This window comes from Thamnophis elegans, chromosome 1 (assembly GCF_009769535.1).
Source record: "Thamnophis elegans isolate rThaEle1 chromosome 1, rThaEle1.pri, whole genome shotgun sequence".
NCBI lineage: Eukaryota > Metazoa > Chordata > Lepidosauria > Squamata > Colubridae > Thamnophis > Thamnophis elegans.
In genome coordinates, this window is record NC_045541.1 from 157,311,014 (window position 1) to 157,336,505 (window position 25,492).

Genomic DNA, 25,492 nt, shown 5'->3' on the forward strand with positions numbered 1-25,492 from the left:
TGTAGTTTACATCAGTGTTCCTTCCTTAACAACTTTAAGATGAGTGAACCAACTCCCAGAATTCCCCAGCCAGCACATTTTAGAGAGATGTTGATTTATATGACAGTTCATTTGCTGCTGAATCCCTTTTTGGATATCCAATATTTAAACAATTCAAATAATTTGATGTATTCCTATGTCTCATTCAAAAACAGCCTATTCTTTCTTTTTCTTATCGCTGAAATAAGCAGTGTATTCTAAATCATACCCCACCCTTTTGCTAGGGACACAATCTATAAATCTAAGCATTCCCGGGGACATCCCTATGCCAGTTCTTTCAGTCAGTGAGTGCAGCAAATAGGAAAGTGATTCCCAAAGCAGAAGCCGGAAGGCTCTGGAGCATTTTGCTTGGCCACAGAAAGCACAAGGCGTTCATACCGTTTGACTGGGTAGAAGGTGGAGGATGTAGAATTCAGCAGTTCCCGGTGGAGGCCAGCTCGGCAGGAACTTTTCATCATCACTCTTCCCACTCCCTCCCCCCCCTCCACCAGTCACAGGTTGTCACAGCCAATCCATCTCAGTCCACTGCCAGGTCTCTTGCATCAGTTTGTTTCACCCCTTGCAATGGCCAACTGGATCTTTGACACCTAAAAACCGCAGGAAAGAAATGAAATTATGTGATCAGGCTTCAATTAGTAAAGCGTGTACAATCCACCAGTACATCAGCCAATATTCAGGGTTAAAAAACCCTCAAGGGAGGCACAGATTTAGTTGCAAAGAAGGTCATACAAATGCTAAGCAATCAGAGGGTTTCTGTGTGTGTTACAGTTTGTAAACCAAAGTGTGAATCCAGCAAACTATGGGAGTGTATATCATAACCAAGGCGATGTGTGAGTATAATCACCTATTATTCATCTGCATTAGGATTGTCCTTATGCAGCTTTCAGAAAGCAATTTTTCTCTCTAGAGATGACAGGCAACAAACTCGGTACCTTCTGCATCCAAGGGACATACCTATATCACTGATACACGGGTCAAATTTCCCTTCCCCTACTTCTTGTGCCAGGTAATCCAAAGTTACCTTAAGTTTCTTAAGTAATATGCACATGCACAAATGCAGCCATATGCTATAAAAACCTATACTGTGATTAATATGCATAAAAACCAAATAAAAAATTGATCTCACAATATAATGCCTCTTTAAAATAACTATACTTTCATAGTTATTGCGGTAGAAGTAAAAAAGGGGAAAGCATCAAAATTGCAAATATTCTGGACTTCCGGCTGACTTCGCAGTGAAATCAGATGTGAGGAGTGGGTCTGTGCTCCCACGCTGAGTTCTCCTCATTGGAGGGCTCCAAAAGGAACTAAAGCCACCCTATAGGGGTGGTGAAGAAAAAAGGGGCGTCCTGCAAGTTACGGAGAGCCACAAGATTCCTGCTTGACCCAGGGCTTTCTGACCCACAATGAGGAGGAGAGGCAGCCATCACGGCTGCCCTGAAGCTGGGACAATGGTAACAAAGAAAGTGCAGGGACGGTGTAGATGGACAGTGACTGGAGCTGGGTGAGAAGATTTCTTTTTTATTTAGACCCCAACTTTAAAAGGAAAAAAGAAAGAAAATCCAGGAAAAGAGACTCTTAGAACTGTTTGTTAAAACGGTGAACAATTATACAGAGAACATTTTTAGACCTGAAAGAGAGGAACTAAAGGGAGAAGAGCTAAAGACTTTTTAAAAACATAGAAAATTAAACCTTTGAACTGGGTCGGCATTGTGGAAAGGCATTTAAAAATGCTGCAACTATCTACTTGAATAATTGACTTTGCTTCTACAAATTGAATTAAAATTGGATTAAATAACTTTACATTTGAAACAAACCTGAAACCTAAGCTGAAGGTGCCACCTACTGATGAATGGAAATATACCATATCCCTAGAGCCTGGGAAAGTTTCTGATAAGAGAAATAAACAATATTCATCTGGAGGACTGTGGTGATACCTACTGTTCTATAATTATCTACTTTATGATTACTGGAGACTCAACTGTGGGAATAAAGCAACTTAGAACTGAGGAGAAATTTCCTGACAGTTAGAACAATTAATCAGTGGAACAGCTTGCCTCCAGAAGTTGTGAATGTCCCAACACTGCAAGTCTTTAAGAAGATGTTGGATAGCCATTTGTCTGAAATGGCATAAGGTTTCCTGCCTAGGCTAGACTAGAAGACCTCCAAGGTCCCTTCCAATTCTGCTATTGTATTGTATTGTATTGTATTGTATTGTATTGTATTGTATTGTATTGTATTGTATTGTATTGTATTATTGTATTGTAATAAGAAAGACTCTTAAGCAAAGTTAAGTGATTTTTGGAAAGCTTCCTGGACTATCTAAATGGAACTGATTATATAACCCTGGAATATAAAGAACTACAAGCATTGTACTTTCTGAGGAGCAACATTAGACTTGAATATATTATTTTTAGACTATTGAGTAAGAGCAGGATTTACTAAAATAAGCCACAATGCTCCATCAGAGGGAAATAAGTGAAATTTCAAAAGAAATGGCATCGATGTTCCAAAGCATTAAGGACACTATAACAATGAATTACATATAGGCAAAGAACCTATTGCAGGGCATAAATGAGAAAATAGAAAACACTGCAACTGATAATGAATGAAGACCAAATATTCCAGGAAAGAGAGGAGGCAACAGAAAAAATGGAGGAAAAGACAGAACAGACACATTAGCAAATAAAGCAAGAAGATGAGAAGGAGAAGATAATAAAAGATAAAAATCACTGATGAAATAAACCAAGGGGGAAGTACTTTTAAGAGATTTAAAAATAGAATCGGATAAGTAGGAAGATAGTTTTGAAAGGGAGATAGAGGCCTGGGTAGATACTTTCGAGGCCTGGCAGCATAAGAGGATAGAGATGGGAGAAATGTTTAGATGGAACAGTGAAGATACAGGTGTAGATAGAGGCAAGGATCCAAGGGAGGAGTATGGAGGCAAGCTAAAAAATGAATAAGACTTGAAGTATTAAAACGAGTAAGAGATGATGGAGAGAAAGGAAATATTTTTTCTTTTTCTTTTTTTTAATATAGTGCTGGCCTGATTAAAAACTAGAATAGAGGTAGAAATAAGAATACACACACTCAAATAAAGTAATAGCTAGATAAAAAGATTAGAGGTTGAAAGATGGTATTATTAAGTATGTTTAAATAATATGGTTTTGCACTAGAATGGCACATTGAAACATTAAATAATAAATGTCTATATCTTAATATAAACAAGTGTATTAACACTAGGATTAGTAATGGTGGCCTGACTAGAAGCCAGAATAGAGGCAGATATAAGAAATAGGGGGAATATTAGCGCATATATTTTTCATACAATAGAATAAAAGCAATAATTAGAGGAAAGATTAGAGGTTGAAAGAGGGCAGTACTATGTAAATTCAAATAATATTGTGATTGGCATTAAAATGGAATATTGAAATATTGAATAACTACTTTAAAACAAATATGTATATTAATACTAGGATTTTCATGTTTGATTAATGTAACAAATACCATTAATATTATTATTGACATTTGTCCCAAAACGAATGATACCCAGACGCCATACTGTTCATGTATTGATGTTGATGTATATTCTAAAAATAAAAATCCAAAAAACTTTTGTAAAAAATTGCAAATATTCTCAGAATGCAATGCTGGCTTTTAACATTTTACCCAGAATATTAGATTTTGGAGAGAAACAAACAAACAGAAAATCTTCAAGGTAGCTTATTAGAGACATTTCAGTACCAGACTACAAAGCATCATTATGAGGAATGGAGATTTCTGGTTGCTTACATGGGGTAGCTCATTCTACTAGCCTTGATTGGGATATATTTTCCTTGATTGCGTTTTGGGTGGGGTATTGTAAACACAGACTTAAGCTAACTTGTATTGATGCCTCTGCACTTACACCTGGAAAGAAGCCTAGAAATTTATCTGAAGCAAACACAGAACTTGTGGCCAGAACACAGGGTGGAAACCAAACCCGGTGTTTGTTAAAAATACAGACTAATATCAACCTTAGCAATCCAGCTCTTTACGAATACAGAGACATCAAAATAATTGTATTATAGATCCCCATAAAACAGCATTAGTCTGTCACTTTATATGCTTTGCAGAAATGTCAATTCTGTCCCTCTATCTCAGGAATCCAGACCAGAAGGACACTGGAACTCCTCAAGAAACAGGTGTCATCTCTAGGACAGAAGATCAAAAGATATCATGAAGCTGCAAGACAACAACAGCAAAGGGTGAGGTCTTAGTTATATATTTCCATTCCTGGTCAATAGATGCTGTGGACTCTCGGTGCCTGCATGGCACTGGACCAGGATATTTGAGGGACTACTGTACTTTATTTCCATCATTTCTATCCATTTCACTAGGTTGCACAGGAGGGGCATGCTGTAGGTCCCATCTATTAGGGATTGTCATCCCTAAAAGATCCAGGACCCAGGAAGGAGGCCTTTTCTCTAGCTGAGCCTGCTCTCTGAAATACCATACCACCATAGTCCAGTTGGCCCTGACTCTCTCCACCCTTCAGAAAACCTTGCAGACCTGGATATTTTCCCAGGCACGGGGGCCAGAGGAATACAGGTAGTCCTTGACTAATGCAATTTGAGCCCAAAATTTCCATTGTTAAATGAGACAGTTGTTAAGTGAATTTTGCTGCATTTCACCATCTTTATTAGTACAGTTGTTAAGTCAATTGTTGCAATTGTTAAGTAAGTCATACAGTTAAGTAAAGCTGGCCTCCCCATTAATTTGTTGTCAGACAATCATAAAAGGGAACCACATGACCTCAGGACACTGCAACCGTTATTAATATAGCACAGTTGCCAAGCGTCTGAATTTTGATCATGTGACCCAAAGGATGCTTGCAAAGGCTGTAAGTGTGAAAAATAGTCATGTCACTTTTTTCAATGCTGTTGTAACTTTGGTCACTAGACGAATGGTTATAGGTTTAGGACTACCTGTCATTCATGCTACTGTGAGTGATGTGCCACTCTGTGTTAGTTGGTTGGTTGTTGTTTTCTTTTGGCTTAGTGTGTGCCTTAGTGTGATGTGCATATCAGATTAGGGAGTTAAGATTATTCTTTAGCCACTAGGGAAAAATTGGTAGTCAAATGTCAGCATTTGACAATAGATCAATCTGCTAAACCTCAGTGGCAGAGTGGCTGAACTTTTCAGCTAAACAACAACAGGAAAATAAGGGTGGGAATGGCTTTCCAACCAAAATTCATTAGCCACTGTGATCTGGTCCAATGTTTATTATACCTGCTGCAATCACAAGACTCTCAAAATGGTCTATGCAACCAGCTTTCCTGACTTAGTCTTGGTACCCAATTCAGTACGTTGGGAAAATAACCCGTATCTTTTTGAACTGATGTAATAACCAACTTTTTGGAAGTCAAATTTTACGCTAGCTGAAAATGGGTTGCTAAGATTTCAGCCAAGAATACTCTCCCCATCCAAGCTAGAAATGATCGGAAATGAATTTTCAGCACACAAATCACTACATCTCTAACTGGCAATCATCTCCAGTTATAAACCAACTTTGAATAATTGACATAACAAAAAAATGTATATGAAATCCCTACAAATTGACCAAAGCCCAAAAATGTTCACTTTTTGCTTATCTGCATGTCCATAATCATTTATGATCAGGTGATTCTTGGCTAAATGTGCCAAAGTTCCTATCCATTTTCTTATGTGTCCATTCAACCTCATCTCAAAGTCCTCCTAACTAAAGGCAAATCCCGCTGATTTGAACAGAAGTTACTTCCAAGCACAGATGCTGAGGCTTGCAGGACTTTTTGCTGCATTTATCAAAATTCTCTGTTGTTTTGTTAACATGGGATAACAAAAAATTAGACTTAGTAATCAAGCAGTAAGCTGTTCCATTTCAAATAGCTCATCTGGCTGCCAGGGGGAGGGGGGTGTCTTAGAAGATCACAGTGAAACAGTATGTAAATATGCAAATGCCATTCAACTCTGCCAAAACCTCAAGTTTCTTCCAATTAAATCCACCCTGAGAACTTCAACTAGTAGACAAAATGTTTGCATTAAAAATAATAATAATAAAATGAGTGATATCATTAATTCCACTGCTGAATATAGATGATTTATAGCCCTGACAAAAGCTGTTGATACTGCTATGAGCCTGGAAGGCAAATCTTTATTGGAAATCCTGAACCAGTCTTCCCCCAATGTACGGGTCTCCTGACGTGCTGAATTGTAATTCTATCTGGCTGGAGACGACAGAGGAGTGTAACTTAATGCATGTTGAAAAACAGACATGATCTATTGCCCCTGAAAGGAAAAACAAAGGTAACATGGATGGGACGTGAGCTATTAAAGACAAAGATGGGGAGGCCTCCTGCTGGCAAACCACTCCTATTCCCGTGTGTAAAACTGTCCAAAATCCTGAAAAATGGATGGAAATTGCTTGTTAACATACAGCTATTTTTACCCCTGAACTCTGGCAACACAATCTGAGAGCTGGTGGTGTGCAAATGGGGTGCTGGGCTGAATCAAAGGCTTCGCACAAAAAACGGATTTTTGAAAGAAGAGAAAGAGGCTGAGAATCCAGCAGGTGTTCCAAGAAGAAACTCCTGATAGAGGACAGCAATGTCACAATGGAGGATGATGATGATGATGATTCTCTTGCTTTGCAATGTACACCAAGCTTCTGCGCTAGAGACAAATTCCTTGTGTGCCTAATCACACTTGGCCAATAAATTATTCAATTCAGCATCTAAAAAGGTTGCTCATTGAGTTAGAGACTCTGTCCTTCCAATAGCAGCAGCATCCTCACCAGTACAGTCCCTGGGCTTCACCATTATACCCGAAGCTAACTGATAGTGGAGCAGTACCCAATATGTACCACAAGAAGCATGTTGTGCAGAGACATAGAAAGCCTGAGCCCAAAAGGAAACTGGACTTTGTTTTCCCTTGAAGATGGTTCAGAATATTAACAACAATAGAATAACAGAGTTGGGAGGGACCTTGTAAGTCATCTAATCCAACCTCCTCGCCAAGCAGAAGACCCTACACCATTTCTGACAGATGGCAGTCCAGTCTCTTCTTAAAAGCTTTCAATGAGGAAGCCCCCACAACTTCTGAAGGCAACTTCTGTTCCATTGGTTGATTGTTCTGTCAGAAAATATATCCTTATTTCTAGGTTGAATCTCTCTTTGTTCAGTTTCCATCCAGCCGAGGTGGCGCAGTGGTTAAATGCAGCACTGCAGGCTACTTCAGCTGACTGCAGTTCTGTAGTTCGGCTGTTCAAATCTCACCGGCTCAGGATTGACTCAGCCTTCCATCCTTCCGAGGTGGGTAAAATGAGGACCCGGATTGTTGTTGGGGGCAATATGCTGACTCTGTAAACCACTTAGAGAGGGCTGAAAGCCCTATGAAGCGGTATATAAGTCTAACTGCTATTGCTATTGCTATTATTCCTTGTCTGGCCTTCAAGTGCTTTGGAAAATAGTTTGACCCCCTCCTCTCTGTGGCAGCCCCTCATATATTGAAACACTGCTATCATGTCTCCCCTGGTCCTTCTCTTCACTAGACTAGCCATGCCCAGTTCCTGTAACCATTCTTCATAAGTTTTAGTTTCCAGTCCCCTAATTATCTCTGTTACTCTTCTCTGCACTCTTTCTAGAGTCTCCACATCTTTTTATAGTGCAGTGACCAAAACTGGATGCAGTATTCTAGATGTGTTACTAAGGCTTTATAGAGGTGTATTAGTACTTCATGTGATCTTGATTTCTTCAGTTCTGAGAACTGAAGAAACTTCTTGGATGAGAAGCGAAACATCTTCAAGGAAAAACAAAGAAAGTCCAGTTGCCTTTTAAAAAAGCACTTTGGGACAACCATGATGTCTGAGAATCTCCACAGACAGACATCGAAAGCATCCACTCTGTGCACTTCATAATAGATTCCTCAAAAGAAGCTGACTATATCCTACAGGTCAGCAAATTCATCCAGGCAGTGATAGCAGCAAAAGGTATTGGAGTATTTCAAATGAGACCCAGAGTCCAGTTGTAGCTGCCCACATAACAGTGGCATATCTGCATAAATTCAGACAGGCATCCCATTGAGGGTGGAAGGTTACAAGGTGGCTATTTGTTTTTGTTTTCTGTAAAAAGTTTTTTATTTTCCCTTTCAAATTCATTCTTAAATATACGTTGTTATAATTGCTATTTAACATTTGTCAATTCATATCATTTTCTGCCTGTATATTTTACATTTTCATATTTTCTAATTTCCCCTCTCCCTAATTTAATCATGTGTCATCTGAGATATTTATTTCATGTTTTGTTCCTTTTTCTTTCTATTTATATCTTTTTTTAAGCCACTCATAAAATCACCCCCATGTAGTACACTGATTATTCTTTGTCCTTTATTCTCAATGTCAACTTGTTCATTTCTGCAGAGTCTAATATCTTCTGTATTTCCTCCCCTTCCGATGGGATTTTGTCTGCTTTCCAATTTTGTGCAATTACAATTCTAGCTTCTGTTATTATTTGTACAATCAAATATGAATCTTCTTTACTCTATTTCTCTGGTAGAATACCCAATAAGAATACCTCTGTCTTAAACTCTACCGACTGATGTATCATTTTCTCTAACCGTGTTCGTATTTTAACTCAATAGCTTTTTGTATCCCTACATATCTACCAGATATGATAATATGTTCCTGGCAATTGATGACATTTTCAACATTTAGCTGACTTATCCTTAGACATTTTTACTAATCTTTCAGGTGTCATGTGCCATCTATAAAACATTTTATATACATTCTCTTTGTATGCTGTCACCATTGTCAATTTATAGTTCCTTTCACATACTTGTTGCCATTTTTCTAGTTCTACCGTGTTTCCCCCCAAATAAGACAGGGTCTTATTTTCTTTTGCCCCACGAAATATGGCCTTGGGCTTATTATAGGGGGAGGGCTTATTCTTTTTTGGGTTGCTGGGCAGCTGCTCCCTTGCGAGCGGGCTCCCGAAGAGCCGAGCACAGCCACAGGGGCGAAGCAGCCGGCCCACACTCAGAGCGCACTCCTAGAGCGGCCGCTGCTGGAAGACTCGGCAGCCGAGTTTTGGAGTTTGGAAGCCAGAGAAGAAGTTATGCTCAGAGTGCGGCGGTGCCCTGGCCCTGCAGGGAGAGCTGGGCCAGGGCATGGTGAGGCTGGGAAGCATGCTTGCTGGGGGGCGGAACAGGCACTCGCACAACCCGCCTCTCCAGCCGGGCAGAGCTCCATGCACTGACCTAGGGGGTATCCCGAATGTGCCAAGCTGCGGGAGCTGGGAGGTGGCCAGAGCGCCATGTGGCTTGGCGCCTTAGGGATACCCCCTAGATCAGTGAATGACGCTCTGCCTGGCTGGAGAGGGGGTTTGCCGGGCGGCTGCTCCTGAGCGTGGTCACCTCATGGCTGCTTCGCCCCTGAGGCTGTGCCCCTCTTTGGGAGCCCGCTCTTAACGGAGCAGCCACCCAGCAACTCCCCCCTCCAGCCAGGCAGAACGCCACTCCCCAACCTAGCGGTATCTCAAAGGCGCCAAGCAATATGAGCGCCTTCCCCCCCGACTCCTGCGGCTTGGCACCTTCGGGATACTGCTAGGTTGGTGAGCGGTGCTCTGCCTGGCCGGAGGGGGGGGGTTGTCTAGGGGGCTTATTTTTGGGGGTGGGCTTATATTTTTGCCTACGCGAAAAATGTGGCAAGGCATTAGTTTCAGGACAGGTTGTATTTTCAGGGAAACATGGTATTGTATATCCAAAGTTTTTTGCCCATTTTATCATTGTTTCTTTAACCTCTTCTTTTTCTAAATTTATTCTAAGTAAATAACTATACAATTTTTAAATCATTTTTTCATCTGTTCCCATGAGTATCCTATTTAATTCTGAATTTTCTATATTAAAACCATACTCTTTAACATCTTTCTCATATCTTGTTTGTATTTGCATTTGTTTAAACCATCCTATATCAATCCCTTGTTCTTCTAATTCTTTCTTCTGTTTTAGTTCTCCCTGTGCTGTTAGTATCTCTTTGTACCTAATAACCTTTTTCGTACTATTAGTATTCAGATGTGTCAAAGCTTCCACCACTGAAAGCCATATTGGTACTTCCATATAGTGCTTTTCTTTTACTTTTTCCCATACTGCGTATAAACCATTTCTTACATAGTGTCTCTGAAAATAACCATGTATTCTATTTTTCCCATAAGGTGGCTATGTGTTTTTAAAAGACCTATTTTGAGTACTTTCAACTGTGTATCTATGGGTGACCTCAATTCTTTCTTCTGTTGTTTCACTGTGGTGCTTACTGTCACAATCACTAAGGCTTACACACATTTTCCAGTATCTCCTCCCTAAAAATGTTCAAATGCAAGTAGATAAGTGATTTTCAAAGAGTAAAAAAAAAAAAAACTTGGCGAAATGTTAAGCACCTGAACACAACTGTCTAAAACTGGACACACAGAGAGATAGAAGAAAAACATTTCAGAGAGAGAAGAGTACAAAGAAGAAGATAGCAGTTATTAAAACAAAGCAAAATTGGTCTGATCTGCATAAGCAGGGTGCTAAGTTCCTATCATGAAAAGCTGCATATTTTATCCCATCTGTTTCACAGAGATAGCACATACGAGTCTTCCTGCTTAATTTCCTCTCTGAAGGAGAGAGGTGTTTTCCACACAACATACAGTAACACAAAGTCTAGTGCCAGAGGTATTCTACAAACACCATTTTTCCAGCTGATAGGGCCAGTCTGTATTTCTGTACCTAAGACACATTTTCACTAATGAGGTCATATGACTTTATGAAGGCTTCTGAATCCTTCTACATTTAGAATGCCAGAGAAAATGTTTATCCTATGATGTTATTTGTCTTTTCCGGGATGTTTCAAAAAGGCTTAATTATAAATAGGTTTGACACTTTTGAGGACAAAGGGGAGGAAAATGAAAATAGAGCATCCTAACATTGAAAATATTTTTACTCCAAATGCTAATGGAGTGATCAAAGGATCACAAAATGGAGATGTGTGGAAGGTGGGGGCATATCAAACACAGATGACTATAGTACATCTATGCTGCACCAATTTGTGAGTCAGACTTGCTAGTTCTCCCTGCGAAAAACAAAAATCAGGGGGGGGGGAAGCTGCATCAATCTAATTAATAAGCACATCAAAGCAGGCTTCCACAAGTTTGAACAATAAAAGCAGCCAATGACTGCTGAAGGGAGCAGTCGTACTTCTTATTAGATGTTGGTATTTCTGCAATGCTATACAGTAACAGCCTGAAGAAGTCAGTTTGACATCAGCAAGTTCAAAAATCACAATGCCAGGTATTGGAAGCCGTGCAAGAACCCGCTGAAGCAAATGCTCAGCAGTTCTTTAGGGTAGCAGGACTACATTTGATCCATCCATGCAACAGTAACAACCTGGGTGTAGAATGAATTTTAAAAGCTTTTTAAAGGGGGAGAGGGGGCTTTCTGTACGATTAGCACTGCTTTTAGGAAAATCCAAGCACGCTAAGAAAACTACGCAAGCTAAAATTGGTCACTCTACAAATAATAAATAAACCAAACAACATGATTTTTAAAAAGTAGTGATATAAAAGCTATAAGCAAAATCCATCATGATTCTGAAGAAACGATCCATAAAATTAAATTGGCACAAAAAAATTAAACGTGAGTCTAAATAAACTCTTCTGTAGAATCCTGCAATTATGAAAGATGAGCTGAGTTGGGGGGGGGGGGAGGGGGACACTCTGAGCAGCTGGATGATCAGAACCTGAATTGTCATGTATAAAAATGGAGAATTTCTGTTGAGAGTAGACATGAGCGCCATCATTGCATCAAAATGCAAGATGGATGAGAAGGATACAGTTTGGTTGAACATACAGCAAAGTGTCCAATCTTCATGCAACCTTTTTTTTAAATGCGTCTGTCCCCAGGGGCAAAGTACTGTTGCCACTGAAAGAAACGAACGCTACACGTTAAAAAAAAACATCTGTTCTGCCCAATGTTGTTAACTCCTGCTGAACTATTCTGTGGAAAAAGTAACTTCGTATATAAGAAATGGTTCATTTGAAAAGCCATCTCATATCCTTTGTCTAACCTCAGAAGAATGACCCATTTTTAGTCCCAAAGATATAGTGCATTTTTGGTTGATGCAGGTGATTAAGCTGCATCGGGGAGTAACAGCGGATTGATGTGGTAAATCAAAGATGCCCAACTAGGAAACTCAGAAGTCTATCTGTGGTGGTAATCAAAGCTGCTTAACCTGAAAGTCCACTCAAACAGACCTCAAATTCTTTGTGATTCAATTTTAACTAAGTTCAAAGCTTATAAAATGCTAGGAAACTATGATAGTAAAACTACAATTTGCACAACTCCCAAAAAGATCACAGGCTTTGACTGAAACAGAAACAGCAAACTGACACCAAAGTTTTTAATTTTCTTTAAAGAAGGAAACAACTCTACAGCTTAAAGAATCTAAAAACCATTTAGCCTTTTTTTCTCTGCTTCTTTTCTGGTGTTATCCCTGATACTGGCAGTACAGTACAGACTTTTGCTGCCCAAGAAAGAGTAGAAAAAGCCAGATCCAACCACTCCATGCAGTCCAGTTCTATTAATGACCAACCAGATTAGCCTTGGGCCTTCCAGTTGTAGGACTATTAACTCCCAATTTACAATTTTTATTGCCAAATTAAAGCAGCATTGACAATTTGGGGAACTGGAGGGTACCGGGTTGGTGAAGCCTGGGCCAGAATGTTTCTAAAAAGATAAGGTCTGGCTACAAAACCCCATAGAGATATTAATGTGGAAAGATCTATACTCAGATCTCCTGGATGGCTCTATTTCCACATATAACTCTGAACTGAATTGGGACCACAGGTTGGCAGAGGGAGAATTCATCTTCACACACATATAGTGGAAGTTTGCACAAAAGACTCAAGCCAATTACTAAGTTAACTCATTGCATCATATAATGAATCATCAACCATGGCCTATAAAGAAAGTCTTGGGAGGGGATCTAAAATAAATAAGAATCCCCACCCTGGGCTGTTTTTAGATGCCTTTGTTCTTGGGGGCCTTAAGTTTCTCTCTCAATAATTTTTGTTATTATTAGTGATTAGTGTTGTTATTTTATTATATTGTATCTAATCTTATGCTGTAAAAAGAGAATTATCAAATGTTGTGGCACATAAATCCCAGTAACTAAGCAAGTTAGTGAACGAATGGACAAATGTGTTTATTACACAAGCTGTTAAATAAGAGGATGGGAAAATTCAGCCTTCGCCAAAGTCTTATCTCCAGGACTGGAACTCCTATATTGAACTACATCTCCCACCATGCTTTATTACTGCCAATGGAGGCTACATGTACGAAGTCAAACACTTTCACTGCCTCGTTAAGATTCTGCAAGATGTCAAGCAAATGATCCTCTGTCTTTCCTCCAAGAGGTGGAGAGAAAACAAAGCCTAAGAAACTTGTGTTTTTTTCCATTTTGGCATTCACAGTGCTGATACTGGAGATTTGACTAACTTCCAGCTGGGGACCGCAGTTTTTATTATTGCTACTCAAAACAGATCCTCCCAGTTCATACTGTCAGGAATCTGGAAAGTCACTGGACTCACATCACACCCTGAAGAACTCAGAGAAATTCAACAGATAAAGCAATGCACCAGACTACCATCAATTATACAATATACAAGGTTTCTTCTTGAAAGCAACACAGAGCCCTCACATACACACATGAATTCCTCTTTACAAATTTATGGACGTAGTATGGCAATGGACAGGATGCCTCTAAAGTTTGTAAAGTTGTGTTGTGGGCAGGAGCAACCTGCAGCCTGGGAGCCACATGTGGCCCACAGCTCTTTTTCTTTTGGTGACCCCAATGACTGAATACGTTGCCAATTAAAATGTGGCATTATTTTTTTCTTGAAGGTGAAAAAAAAAAATACATGAAGGCTAAACATTTCTCTAAAATTCTTTAAACTAGCCCAACATTTTGATTGTTAAGTGAAAGATTTGTTAAGTGAGTTTTGACCCATTTTATGACTCTTCTTGCCACGGTTGTTAAGGGAATCATTGAGGTTGTTAAGTTAGTAACACGGTTGTTAAGTGAATCTGGCTTCCCCACTGACTTTGCTTGTTGGAAGGTCACAGGTGGTGATCAGGTGATCCAAGGACATTGCAATCCTCATAAATATGAATCTGTTCCCAAGCAGCTGAATTTTGATCACGTGACCATGGGGATGCAACAATGGTCATAAGTGTGAAAAATATTCATGTCACTTTTTTCAATCCTGTTGTAACTTCGAATGGTTACTAAATGAACTGTTGTAAGTGGAGGACTACCTGTAAAGAAAACCAGAGATAGGCAACCCTGTAATTACCATTCAGATTTTCTAAAATAGAATTCCCATAGTTACTGGCCATGAGGCATGCTGCTCAAAGCTGACAGTATTTTAAACCCAAAGCATCAGGTTGTCTTTCTCTATATTAAACACACATAACCATTAAATGCTTTGTAATATCTAAGAACCTATAATATTTGGAACAACTAACTTAAGTCTGATTTTTTTTAAAAAAAAACAGCATTAACTATGTACCTATAAGTATGGTTATTTAAAAAGTGGATATTCTGCTCTAGAATCTGATCTAATCACTATTTTGTATAGCTCCACTGCAGTCAATTGGATATAAGAGAATTATAATTACTCATTTCAATGGAGCTGTTCCACATGTAACTAAATCTGGATGTATTTTTGTACTTTCAGTGAAAGTTCCTAAAATTTAGAAACTGTTACTGTATACAAGATATTTCATGGGAATACATAATCAAATGCAGGACATGTGTGTGTGTGTGTGTGTGTGTGTGTGTGTGTGTGTGTGTGTATGTATACACATACATACATACATACATACATACGTGTGTGTGTGTATGTATGTATGTATATATATATATATATATATATATATATATATATATATATATATATATACACACACACACACACATACACACACACACACACACACACACACACACACACACACATATATATACATACATTTAAAGTCACAACCCCTGGTATGCCCCAATTATGGGAGGAAGCTAACTGCTTCCATTCTCTGTCCATCGGCTCGTCACAAGAGACCATCCAGACAGAAAGCCCAATATTTTACTGTTGTCTTTGTTACATTTGTGTAGTATTTGTGCTGTCCTTTATTTATTTATCGGCACAAATACTACATACATACATACATACATACAGACAGACAGACAGACAGACAGACAGACAGACAGACAGACAGACAGAAAATGGAGAGACTTCTGGTTAGCAAAATATCTATAATACATTTTTCAAGTGCTTCATAACATTTTTTTTGCCCATATCTGTTATTAACCCAAACTTAAGACAGAATGAGGTGAGCACAGCAGACAACTAGATGTATAGGACCTCAGCTAAACTTTTATTCATGGTCAGGAAGCTCTTCTATATAGGTAGTCCTTCCTAGGTCACATGAATCTGTCTCGGAAGCAGGCACCATTTTTGGAGCAGCCACAATGAATTATAGCCATTTTGAAAATGGCATCCATTCCAAAGTGATGTGACCAGCAAAGTTGCCAAGGAACAAAGCCGCCTGTTCTGACTTAGGCTTCCTGAGAGCATGAAGCAAAGTCCTTGTCCCAACAAAAACCCCTTTTATTAATTTACTGTGAATTCCGCTCATTCACATCCAGCAAAGTCTTTCAAAGGAGGATTTACAATCATAGTCCTTATCTGGCTTGGAGAACTGACAAACCAATATCTGCAAAACTTGGAAGGAGTCTCGGAGAGTCATGAGCCAATTAAATGAACTAATTATCTCCTGCAAACTCCACTTCCCTTTTGCTCCTTTTATTTCCTCTGGGAGGGGCCACTCATCGTCCACCTGTGGCCTTACTCCCAAGTCGACCCCTGTTCTTTAGCTGTTCCCTTCATCTGGCAACTCTGCGCATGTGCACACTGGGAACAGGCTCCAGCTGTTCATCTGCCTCACTGATGTCTGACTCTGAAGGCAGCTGATAACTGGCATATGTCTCTGGCCCCCTTGCTGCCTCCGACACAGAGCCCTCATCAGAGCCTTCCCCAGACTCCAGGACTGTCCCATGTTCCTACCCGACCTTTTCCCTGTCTGAATCTGCTGCCAGTTCCGCTGGCCGCTGGTGGACCACAACACAGCCTTCCCTCTTTCCCCAGTGCAAGTTCCGGAACTCCACAGATCTCCACAGACATGATAGCAGTGTCCAAATGTCTCAGGGGTTGCCACAAAGAAGAGAGAGTCAAACTATTCTCCAAAGCACCAGAGGGCAGGACAAGAAGCAATGGGTGGAAACTAATCAAGGAGAGAAGCAACCTAGAACTAAGGAGAAATTTCCTGACAGAACAATTAATCAGTGGAACAGCTTGTCTCCAGAAGTTGTGAATGCCCCAACACTGGAAGTCTTTAAGAAGATGTTGGATAGCCATTTGTCTGAAACGGTATAGGGTTTCTTACCTAGGCAGGGGGTTGGACTAGAAGACCTCCAAGGTCCCTTCCAACTCTTCTATTGTATTTTAAAGGTAAGTGTGCAAATGATGATGGGTGGGTGGGTGGGTAGGAGGTGTGGGACCTGGTGGGGTGGGAAACAGGCCCAATACCTGCGGGGACCTGAGTGTGTGTGAAAGGAGGTCCAAGACTTGGGGGGACCACAAGGGGTGGGAAGCTGACCATGGACAGCTTCAAGGCGTGGGGGAGACCTTGGAAGGCCTGGCACAGCACACGCCCCCCCCCCCCAAGGAACCCTGTACTCTACTTAACTGCATCATGAACAGCAAAGGTGGGAGTCATTAAGTGAGGCAACTTTGTGACCGTAATAGGCAGGCTGTTTTGAGGACTGACATACATTAAATTGAAAAAAAAATACCAGTGTTTTGTCTTTTGGCCATTTTTAAAAGTAGAATTTATTATTTCTGCCGCTGAAAATAGGACTGGAATGGTTAAGCATTTTCTTAATTTTGGCAATTGCTTGTGTTTCTTAAACTAAAAAAGTCAAGATTGTGCTGCTGGGGAGTGGGGAGAGGGGGACTTGGGATTGCCAGTGAATATCCTATTATAAAAGATCTAATGACAATATACCTGGATCAAGATTATTCCTCTCTTTTCTTTGATAATTTTCTCCCATAATCTCTTGCTCTTTTTTCCTCAAATCATTCAATACTTTGAAGCATTATAAACCTAGAGGCCCTTCTTCAGAAAACCCATCTATGCATTTAGCTTGGATTGTAGAAAGTTGCCAAAACACAACACATTAGCCTACAGAATTACTAATTCATTGACTGATCAGTGAAACTGCCAAATACTCCCAACCAGGGCTCAATGCTACCTTTTCTTTAGTTTTCTAGAATGGGGACCCAACCTTGTCAACTTTAAGACTGTGGACTTCAACTCCAAGAATGCCCCCAGCCAGCATGCGCTCGCTGGGGGAATTCTGGAAGTTGAAGTCCACAAGTCTTAAAGTTGACAAGGTTGGACACCACCTGTATCTAGAATAAAAAAAACCTTATCCAACTAAGAACCAGGCTTGTTTGTTCAAACAAAAGAACACATAACAGCAATTTCTATGGGCACCGCAAGAGCACAACACTTCCTTATATCAGTTTTGATAAAACTGCCAGGTATGCAAGCGACACTTAGAGAAAGCATGGAGATACATGGCATCAAGGGACGAGGTGGCTCAGTGGCTAAGATGCTGAGCTTGTCGATCAGAAAGGTCAGCAGTTTGGCGGTTCGAATCCCTAGCGCCACATAACAGAGTGAACTCCCGTTACTTGTCCCAGCTTCTGCGAAACCTAACAGTTTGAAAGCATGTAAAAATGCAAGTAGAAAAATAGAGACCATCTTTGGTGGGAAGGTAACAGTGTACTTTGTGCCTTTGATGTTTAGTCATTCTGGCCACATCACCACAAAGACATCTTTGGAGAGCACTGGCTCTTCGGCTTAGAAACGGAGATGAACATTGCCCCCTAGAGTTGGGAACGACTAGCACATATGTGTAAGGGGAACCTTTAACTTTACATGGCAGCAAAATTCTCAGAGATGTTCTGGGCTGAACTCCAATAATAATAATTTTAAAAAAAGATTCTACCACCGCTAAGCTATTTTAATCTTATAATGTGTTTGTTTGCAACAAGAAGCCATCAGTGCAAACAACAATGAAACAATAAGATTTGAGTACTCTTTAAAAGCATGCAAATAAAAGCACGGGAAACACCCATGAACTCTCCCGGACGCAAAAGCAAAGAAATGAAGGACGGAGCAAAATAGCAAAATCCTCACAGGGAAGGAAACACGTGTTTCAAATACTGGAGCAGTGAGACTAAAGCCCTAATGTTTCTCGGTTAAAAATAAATCCCTCAAATGGGATTGCTTATGGGAAATTGTATTTCAGAATTTGTTTGTTTTTTGGGGGGGGAGGGAGGGAGGGGAGGGAGGGAGGAGGAAATAGTACCTCACTATTATTTCAACGGCCCTGGGGCTGCACACCCTTTTTATGTGTAGCCACTTCTGCAAGCCAGCAATGGGCAGCGTGATTATAGGTTCCCCGCTTCATGGCATGCCAAAGCATATATGCCGTGAGATTTCAAACAATCAGCACAGCCTTCATGGGAGCAAAAGGTTGAAGCCAAATTAAATGGGTGGAGACGCTGTTCCACAACCTTGGAATCTGCTCATAGGATATAGGAAAATATGACCAGTTCCCTTTTTTCCAATGAATAAAAGGGGAGGGGGGGAGGGAAAGGAGGAGGGGAGCTGGGAAGAGCTCAGTAAACACGAAATGATTCAAAGGGGATAACAAATGAGGCCACGACACTGGAAAACAATAGCAAAGCAAGTGGGAAATATGTACCGTGCTAAAACAGCCTTCTTCCATCTCTTGGCTTGGGATGATGGGAGCGTTGACCCAACTACCTGGAGAGCACCAAGCTGGGGAGAGCTAAAGGAAAGGCTTGACCGCCCCCCTGCCTTTCCTTTACCCTGCTATGCCAGAATAAAACACTTATCCAAACAAGAAATACCTGCAGCAGGTCATTCCCTCTTCAAGGTCGGTCAGCAGGCAAGCAAAAGAAGCAGCTGATTCATGCCTCCACACTTCTCTTTTGTTTATGCAAGAAGGCTGACACCGGTGAGGTGAATTGCCCCATTCCACTCCCATCCCATCCCTGGAGTTTCAGTCGTGTCAAAAGTCCACCTGCTCTTCACCTGAAACAAAACCCAGGCATCATCCAGGCACTGAAATCACGTCCTTCTGGCTGTGACATCAGTCCGTTACCATGGGAATGAGGACGACGTTCAGAACCCAGCGTTACAGAACTGCTGCAGGATCAATCAGCAGAGCCTGCTTTTCCACGGCACAAAACCGGCCCAGAGAAGACCGTCTATTAGGCAAAAATATGTCCTTGAAGAAAAGCCACATTCAGATAGTGGGGGTGGGGGAGAGACAGCAATTTAAATGTACAAATGAGGACCTAAGCAAAACACTTAATATACTGGGCACACAGAAGTTCCCAGGCTCAACCAGCAGCATTGACTAACCAGCACTGCACTCTCTCCCCTGACATCTTAACAGAACCGTTGTGGGTGGGAATAATAGGCTTGAGATTGCTAGTCAAGGTATCTGAGTCAGTTCACAACAGATGCTTCAAGTGCTTGTTCAGCTGGATTGAGAAGCACCATCATTCCCAAGGTGGGGAGTTAAATAAAGGCTATAAACTATAATTAGAAAAAAGAAAATTAAGCTGTAGAAAGCCTTGATGCACCAAGCTCTGGAAATGTTACTCAGCTCCTCCTTGACAAGTAACACAAATATTAACAGCCCTGAAGGTTATAAACTTGGTGGTGGTTCGTTGTTTTTTTCTCCAAATGAAAAGCTAATATTTTCAGTATAAGTATGATCTTTATTGTCATTGTACTTAAATACAACGAAATTGGTTTTCAGGATGCCATATTGAACAGAATGACCGTTGGCTTACCTGAACGGCCGTTCTCTGGGCGCTGCGGGAGAGTCCACAATCCCTGTTTTTCATCAAACGAAATACACTGGAGGAGGAACATTTGTGAATTGCTGCTGTCAAATAGCACTCATCATCTGGGGATTAATACCAGTGGGGGAAGAGAAGTTAGGGTAGGGAGGCTGAGCACTGCGGTTTAAGAAATTGTGGTTTTAAATAACTATTTTTAAGATTTGCTTTGCATTGCCCAGAGATTCAATTTAACTCAGGCTTTGTGTATACATTTGCAAAACATCAAATACATTTAGGTGCCATGAGCTTGCTTGTGATAAAATGTTGACAGGGAAGATTTTTCTGGATGAGAATAGAAAATAAAGGAAGGAAGGACAGCGGAATAACATTATATATCCTTCATAAATCCATTCTAGAATGAATCCCAGTTTAAAATGTAGCTGGTCTTTTGAATTTGTTGCCCGGACTTGAAGGCAAATATTCATAAATGCACCATTCTTTCCACTAAAGGATTTCATTCATAGCCTGAAGATTCAGATTAATTTCAAATTAATATCTTGTTAAACCATGGGGTGGAAACAGGGATAGGAGGAAAAATAGATACAAATAAAAACAAATAATTTTCTAAATCTACTCAATTGGGTACTCAAGGTAATTAAAAATAAAATATCAAAATAAAATAAAAGGACGTTGGTCTTACCTGAACGTCTATTTTCTGATGGGAGGAGGGAATGGTCACACGTGGGTTTTATCACAGCCTGATTGGTCCAAGGCTGAGAGGAAATCTATAAATACCGGTGCCTGTCCATTGCTAGCCCAGATTCTCGAACATGAACGGTACAACTGAAAAACAAGAAACAACACAACAAACCCCGGGAAACACCCCCCGGGCCCTCCCCTTGGCCCCAACAGACAGAACTCAGGGCGGGTTGTGACCATTCCCTCCTCCCATCAGAAAATAGACGTTCAGGTAAGACCAACGTCCTTTTTCCAGAATGGGAGGAGGGAATGGTCACACGTGGGACATACCCAAGCTAAAGTCCCAGGGAGGGAGAACAGGAACTCTAGGAACCAAGGGGAGCCTCAGCTGCCACCCCCTGTAGGACCCTACGACCGAAAGACGCGTCCGCTGACGCGAAAGCATCCAGACGATAATGCCGGATGAACGAGGTTGGAGAGGCCCAGGTAGCCGCCCGGCAGATGTCTTCAAACGGGGCCCTCGTGGCCCACGCTGCCGAGGTTGCCGCGCTCCTTGTAGAGTGCGCCGTGACGCCTGACGGAACCGGCCGCCCTGAGGCCACGTAGGCCTCCGAGATGGCCTGACGCAGCCAACGGCTGATGGTAGCCGAGGACACCCTCGAACCCAGAGCTCCAGGTAGGAAGGAGACAAACAAGGCCTCCGACTTGCGGAAATCCTTGGTCCGCCGGAGGTAGATCCGCAAGGCACGGCGGACATCCAGACGATGCCAAAGACGCTCCCTGTCAGTGGACGGACTCGGGCAGAAGTCAGGCAGGACGATCTCCTGAGCCCTGTGAAAGGGGGTATTTACCTTGGGGACGAACGCCGGGTCAAGGCGAAGGACCACTCTGTCCTGGTGAAAATGACAGAGGTCGTCCTTACAAGACAGGGCGCCCAGCTCGGATATACGCCGGGCGGAAGTGATGGCCACCAGGAAGACCACCTTCAGTGATAAGAAGCGCAAGTGCACCGAGCGGAGAGGTTCAAACGGGGCTCCTGTTAATGCCTTGAGGACAAGCGGAAGATCCCACGTGGGGAATCTATGAACGGGGGGAGGCCTGAGATTTGCCGCCCCCTTGAGGAACAGCTTGACCAGAGGAGACTGGGAAAGAGAAGAAGATCCCGCCCCCCCCAAGACCGAGGACAGAGCCGCCACTTGGCGACGCAAGGTGTTTTGCGAGAGCCCGTCCTCCAGGCCCTTCTGAAGGAAATCCAAGACGTTGGGGATGGTGGCTCTGACGGGAGAGATGCCCTTGGGGGAGCACCAGCGGATGAACGCTGCCCAGGTGGAGTTATAAATGCGGGTCGTTGAGGGACGACGGGCCGCCTCGATGGTGCGAATGACCCCGGAAGACAGATGAGCCCCCCTTAGAAGCCGCCGTTCAAGAGCCAAACGATCAGCTGAAGCCACTGAGGCTCTGGGTGAATCAGGGCCCCCTGCCGTAAGACCACCTCCCCCTGCGGAATCCTCCACGGGGAAGTCACTGACAGCTGAACCAGGTCCGCAAACCAGGGTCTCCTGGGCCAAAACGGGGCCACCAGAATGACCAGGGCCCTTTCCGTCACCACCTTCCTGACGGTCCCCGGGATGAGTGGAATGGGGGGAAAGGCATAGAGGAGGCCCGGGGGCCACCGGCTCCTGAGGGCATCCGTGCCCTCTGCCGAGCTGGATTGGAAACGGGTGAAGAAACGCGGGAGTTGTGTGTTCTCGGGAGACGCAAACAGGTCCACCCGGGGGGACCCGAACCGACAACAGATCTCCCGGAACAGCGACGGGTGGAGTTGCCACTCGCCGTTGTCCAGAGTTGCTCGACTGAGCCAGTCCGCCTGGACGTTGGAGAGTCCCGAGATGTGCTCCGCCACCAGGGACTGTAAGTGTTTCTCCGCCCACGACCCCAATCGCAGAGCCTCCAGCCAGAGGGCTCTCGAGTGGGTCCCGCCCTGACAATTGATGTGCGCCTTGGTGGCCACATTGTCCGTCAGGAGGAGAACGTGGCTCCCTTCCACCGAGGAGCGAAAGTGACTCAGAGCCAGACGCGCGGCCTTCAGTTCCAGCCAATTGATGTTGTGACGGAGGTCCGAGGCCGTCCATCTGCCCTGAGCCAACCGAGAGCCCACCAGGGCCCCCCACCCGAACAGACTCGCGTCCGTGGTGACGGTCAACCTGTTCGGCTCCCAGAACAGACACCCCCGCTGGATGGCCGGGGAGAGCCACCACACCAGGGATGCACAGACTCCCGTCGAGATGCGGAGAGTCCGAAGGGAATTGCTCATTCGTCCCCTCTGATAGGGGATAAGCTCCCATTGAAGGGGCCGAAGATGGAGTCTGGCCCACGGGACAATCCCTATGCAAGAGACCATCTTGCCCAATAACTGCGACAGAGAGAGGATGGAAACGGAGCGCTTTGTGCGAACCAGCCGACGAAGGCTGACCTGCCTCTCCTGAGACAGACGCACCTCCCCCAACTTGGAATCTATGACTGTCCCCAGATGCAGAATGCGAGTGGAGGGAGTGAGATGGCTCTTTTCGAAGTTTACCGAGAACCCCAGGGCCTGGAGGCTTCGAATGGTAATCTGAAGATCTGAAACGGCCTGAGACAGGGAGCCCGCCTGAAGCAAGACATCGTCTAAATAACATTGGAGGCGGACCGGGACCGATCTCAGATGGGCCGCCAGAGCCGCCAGGACCTTTGTGAAGGTCCTCGGGGCCGAGGCCAGGCCGAAGGGAAGAGCCCTGTACTGGTAATGGTAGGGCCCGTGGGAGAACCTCAAGAACCGGCGATGAGCGGGCAGGATGGGGATATGAAGATAGGCCTCCGTGAGATCCACGGAGGCCAGGAAATCGCCTTTCCTGATGCCCTGAAGGATGGACTTGAGCGATGACATTTTGAACCGCCTGTAGACCAGAAACCTGTTCAGGCGCTTGAGGTCTAGAATTGCTCTCCAACCCCCCGTGCTCTTCGGGACCACGAAGAGATTTGAGTAATGGCCCCGGCCCCGTTCCCCTGCGGGAACCGCCTCCACCGCATGGATTTCGAGGAGGTGGGCGATCGCCTGACTCATCAGGCGGCGGCGCTCTCGACTCCGGGATGGAGGGAACGACCGAAAGAGATTTGGAGGAGTGGAGAGAAATTCTAACCTGAGCCCGTAACGAACCGTGGCTCGAACCCAGGCGTCCGACGTGATGTCGTCCCACCGGTCCGCATAAAGAGCGAGGCGGCCGCCGATGGGATGACTCGGGTTCGAGTCACTTCCCCCTGCGGAAGGGACGGCCGCCTCCCCCCCGAAAGGGCCGCCGAGCCTGGCCCTGGAAACGGCTCCTGTCCTGGAAGGGCTGCCCCAAGAAATGCCTGTCAGAAGAGAAAGAAGAGAAGCGCTGGTTATAGCCGAAGTTAGGGGCCCTATACCGTTGCCTACGGAAGGGACGTGACTTGTTCTCGGCCTTCTTAGCCGTGGAGGGTAGGACCTTCTTCTTGTCCTTATCCTCCACGAGGATGCGAGTAAGAGCCTCCCCGAAGAGATCGGGCCCCTTGAAGGGGGCAGCCGCCAAATCCCATTTCGCTTTGTTGTCCATTTGCCAATGGCGCAACCACAGGAGCCTACGGGAGGTGACCGAGGTGGCCAGGGCGCTAGAAGCAAACCTGACCGTGTCCAAGGTCGCGTCAGCTGAAAACTGACACGCCGCCAGAATCTTGACCAGATCCTGATGGATCCGGTCCTCCTGTATGGGAATGCGTGCCTGCAGCTTCTTGAGCCACATGACCGTGGCACGATTAAAGTAGGAAGCCGAGGCCGCCGCCTTAATGGCCCACGCTGTGGCATTGAAGTTCTTCCGCAACGTAAGCTCTGCGCGCTTATCCTCCGGCTTCATCTTATCTGCCGCATCGCCCGACACCACCGGGGAGGAGGACACCAATGCGGCCACAGGGGTGTCAACCGTCGGGAGCTGAATGGCCTGAGCAAAGGTTTGCTCCATGTTATAATGCCGACGGTCGGTACTACCTGGAGAAGAGAAAGTGGAAGGTTTAGCCCACTGGTCGGTCAGAACCTCTAGGAACAAGGGAGGGGCAGGGATCTCTTCCTTGTTGGTGGCCGTGGCAGAGAACATGACCATGTCGGGATCCCTTGGGGGGGGCACAGAGGGATCCCCAGTTCCAACCTTGGTGGTGTGCCTCGCCTTATCCAAGAGAACTTTAAACAAGGCGGGCATAAATAGGACCTTAGAAGAAGGCTCCTCCGAAACAGTGGTATTCTCATCATCTGAGAATCCCATCTCCTGGGGTAACTCCCCCCCACCCAGGAAGGAAGCCTCACTGATCATGGAAGGGGAGGAAGCCCGAAACTGAGCCCTGTTCAGCCCCCCATGCCTAGAGTAAAGGGAGCCTTTGTCCCGCTGGGCAATGCCCCGAGTGATGGCTGCCGAAATAAGCCTCTTAATCCCTTCAGGGAGATTATCCAGATCCTCCACATCCCCATAAGTAGAAGCAGGGCCCTGAGGAGCCAACCTTTGGGGGGAACAGGGGCCTCTGGACGTGCCCTCCAGAGGATCATCTATGGGGGATGGAGAATGCCCCCTCCTGGAGAAGGCCTGTGACCTACCAGGGGAGCTGCATGAAGAAGCCGGGCTAAAACCTCTAAGTAGAGACCTTTCTGAAATGGG

At 43.8% G+C, this 25,492-nt stretch overlaps 1 protein-coding gene across 3 annotated transcripts in view; it reads right to left on the reverse strand.

The window, feature by feature from the left end:
• FBXO34 (F-box protein 34) overlaps nt 1-25,492 on the reverse strand; it is a 71,088-nt gene that overhangs the window by 4,557 nt on the left and 41,039 nt on the right. For 2 of the 3 annotated variants that reach the window (XM_032236366.1, XM_032236359.1), the window contains one exon: nt 418-626. In XM_032236366.1, the coding sequence (XP_032092257.1) occupies nt 418-497 (80 nt within the window). In that variant the 5' untranslated portion in view covers nt 498-626. Of the gene's footprint in view, nt 1-417; nt 627-19,148; nt 19,239-25,492 lie in introns of those variants that run through there. The other variant, XM_032236374.1, reaches the window with a different exon arrangement.